The sequence below is a fragment of the Triticum aestivum genome, chromosome 6D, assembly GCF_018294505.1.
Source record: "Triticum aestivum cultivar Chinese Spring chromosome 6D, IWGSC CS RefSeq v2.1, whole genome shotgun sequence".
Lineage (NCBI taxonomy): Eukaryota > Viridiplantae > Streptophyta > Magnoliopsida > Poales > Poaceae > Triticum > Triticum aestivum.
In genome coordinates, this window is record NC_057811.1 from 476,434,671 (window position 1) to 476,437,969 (window position 3,299).

The following is a 3,299-nucleotide window of genomic DNA, read 5'->3' on the forward strand; positions in this document are numbered from 1 at the left end:
GCAGAGTGGGCGCCTTCCCCCATCCCCGCATGTGTGACATTTAAAAGTACTAGGAGCTGATCGTTGGGTGGCTGGCGCATGGGCCCGGGATGGACATCGAGCGGACGTGCGAGGCGTCTGTCTCCTATCCACGGGGACGCAAACCAAAAGTCAAATTTGGGCTGGAAATGAGACCACGCGGACACAAAACGTGAAATGAGTCACCACGTTGGGCCGTAGTTTCTGTCCACGTGGTCAGAAACATACATGAGCGGATGAAATGCATTGGAGTTGCCCATAGAGTAGACTTTTGTTGTTGTTTAGTCTCACGAAGAACAAAGCATGGGAAATCTACCTAGTTATAGATCTGTTGACAAGTTAACAAATGTAATCATGGAATGTTTGACGTTTAAGGGGTAAGATTTGGTGAATGTAGTTGTAGATGCTCTTACACTCTATCCCTACGGAGGTAGTTGTAGATGCTCTTACACTCTATCCCTACGAGTACCTCCGAGAGACCGAGCCGACATAAGAAATCCTGAAATAAATTTAGAAAAATGCGAACACCCGGACTTAACCTGGTGGGTTGAGAATACCACTATTCTCCTAACCATCCAACCACAGGTTGGTTCGCATATGCCATGGAATGTTTCAAATGTAATATAGTATACACATAAAGAAATCAGTGACACACTACTAAAATGTAACATATAATACGTGAAACAGAAACAATTTTGTATTATTTCAAAGACAAACAAATGCAACAACATACACATGAACAAATCAACTACACGCTATAGCTCGCTTGAGTATCATTTATTTAGTAATGATACAAACCAATTTTTGTTGAGAAACCGATACAGAGTTGCCGAGAGCGAACCCATGCTACATGAACTTGGCCTTGATAGCGTCCACTTGGCTGTTGTCGATCCGGAAGGCCTTGGCCAGCACATCGCTCGATACTGGCGGCGCGGCAGCGAACAGTGTGTTGGCGATGACTTGTGTACCCTGGAGCTGGCTGTTGAAGCCGGCGATGACGGAGGCCGGGCCACGTCCCCTGTTCTGCTGGAAGTGCACGAGCCCACGCGGGAAAACGAACACGTCTCCCACAGTGACAGTCTTAGTGAAGAGCTTGTTGGCGGTGGTGATGAAGCCCACCTCCAGGACTCCTTCAAGGACGAAGATGATCTCCGTGGCGCGTGGGTGGGTGTGCGGCGGGTTCTGGCCTCCGGGCGCGTAGGCGATGCGTGCCATGGACACGCCAAGCGTGTTCACCCCAGGGAATGACTGTACATTTGCTGCCGTGACATTGGATCCTGCCGCGTTGTTGGTGTTGCCAGCCCTCTTGAGACCGGCGAAGAAGAAGTCATCCGCCGTGATGTCCGCCTTGCACGGGAAGCCGTTCAGCTTGATCGCTACCACCATTCATTTTGACGAAAACACCGCATTAGCAACAACTTGCACAAAAGATGCAACAACGAACTTGAGAAAGATGATGACTCACGGGATGCCAAGTCAGCGACGCAGACGTCCTGGAGCATGTCGGCGTCGCCGGCGAGGGAGGGGGCAATGAGCGCGAGGAGGACTATGGCGGAAAGCTGAAGCATCACCATGATCGATTGGCCAATACTTGCTTGCCATCAGCCTGGTGGTGTGGTTGTTAGAGTGCTTCTTGGGTGTGGAAATTAGCAACGGTAGGAGCTGGTACTTATAGGCGGTGTGGTTTGTTTATGGAACTATAGATAGCATCGCCGTCTCAAGGTCGTAGGCTCGGATGGGGAGGGAAACACGCAAGAGCCTGCGCATCTGATTCCATTAATTTGGAGCCAATGGGGATATACTAGATTAGTTGTTTTTGCACTCCTTGCAGGCCAGTTCCTGCTGCACATGCGTTCTTGAATCGATCCATGATCCATCCATTCGGTGGTATATCCTGTTGGAGACAACAGACCCGAGTTGCACATGATAGTTTGTGTCGTACTTAGACCGTATAGCTGTTATCAAGTTGAGCTTATTTCTTGGGGGTGGCAAGCTGTTCACTTGGATCAGAGAGGAGTCATTTGGTCAATGACTGCATGAAACTATCCTGATTTTTCTGTGGCTTCTGACTTTTGCTGCTGGCGAGGCTGAGCTGGGATAGCTCTCATACAGAGAAGAATGGAACCAGTTGGTCGAATTGTCTGAGGCCCCTTGTAAAAAAAAGACTAAGGCCACGTTCTAGTGTTGTGGAATCGATCAAGTTGATCTCCTTAAATTCACAAACCGGGTGGCCGACGACCGTCTGGAAATCATAAGTTTATGATGCCCCCCTGTAAAATGGAAAACACTTCAGTCCCGCCGGCTGATTCACTCGGGAATCGGCCTTGCGTGCTGCCGTTCGATCAAATGTGATCGTATGATGTGGCAAGCTGGTCCAATCACTTATGGAAACATCACGCAGGCCCTCAAAATTTTGGTGTGGCGTTGCAAGCTTCCTCTCAGCTGTTGCATGACTTTTTTGCTATAACATCGGTCATGTTGCAGAACTTTCTTCCGTAACGTCATATGAAGGTGAGTCAAAGTAAATAAATTCTGCAACGCTACTACTATCACAAAGTTTTTCTGCAACAATATATTTGTTGCAAAAGTTTTCTGCAACAAGACATTTATTGCGGAGATGTCCGCAACAAGACCTCTGTTGCAAGATTTCTGCAACAAAAGCTCTGTTGCAAAGGTAAAAAACGCCACTCTGCCACACAATGGGATCACATCTGACAGCTTGCGAGGCGGCGGATCTTTCCCCTGTAAAATTCACAAACCGGTTAAAAAGCCAAGCGACTTATTGTGACCAATCAGATGCAAACCCTGGCGGCTACTGAGCAAATCAATAAGTAGCCGGCCATCTCTATCACTGATAGTATGTGCTTGCTCATGGACAAGGAAGGAGACGCTCTCTGCCTTGTCCGAAACGCTCACCGGCGTCTAACTGTTGTCCTCTTCCGGTCGCAGCCAGTCTCGGCAGCCGGGACCTTGGCATTCTTATTTAGGGCTGGTGACTTGAGATTGTACAACGAACGAGTGTGAAATTTTTTCTCGCCGAGCAGGCTTGCGGGTATGCTGCTCCTTTTAGGTAAGTTGCAGTTGGAAGCTAGCAAAGGTTGGCCGACGCTGGCTTGCTTTGCCATGGTACCATGCTAAAACAACCTTAATTAAATTAACAAGTACTCCTAGTCCTACTTAAGGTTTCTCCATTTTCGAATGGAACAGGGACATGTTGGGTCGGGGCAGGTCCAAATTACGCAACTTATCTATTAGAAATTGCACTCATGCAAACACACACA

The 3,299-nt window shown here is 48.3% G+C and overlaps 1 protein-coding gene across 1 annotated transcript; it reads right to left on the reverse strand.

Annotated features, from left to right (window-relative positions):
• Positions 1–864: 864 nt before the first annotated feature.
• On the reverse strand, positions 865–1,592 carry LOC123142133 (germin-like protein 1-1). Its single transcript, XM_044561146.1, has 2 exons — positions 1,484–1,592; positions 865–1,394 (listed from the first exon to the last, which is right to left on the reverse strand). The coding sequence occupies exons 1-2, from the start codon at positions 1,590–1,592 to the stop codon at positions 865–867; spliced, it is 639 nt and encodes a 212-aa protein (XP_044417081.1).
• Between the last annotated feature and the right edge of the window lie 1,707 nt (positions 1,593–3,299).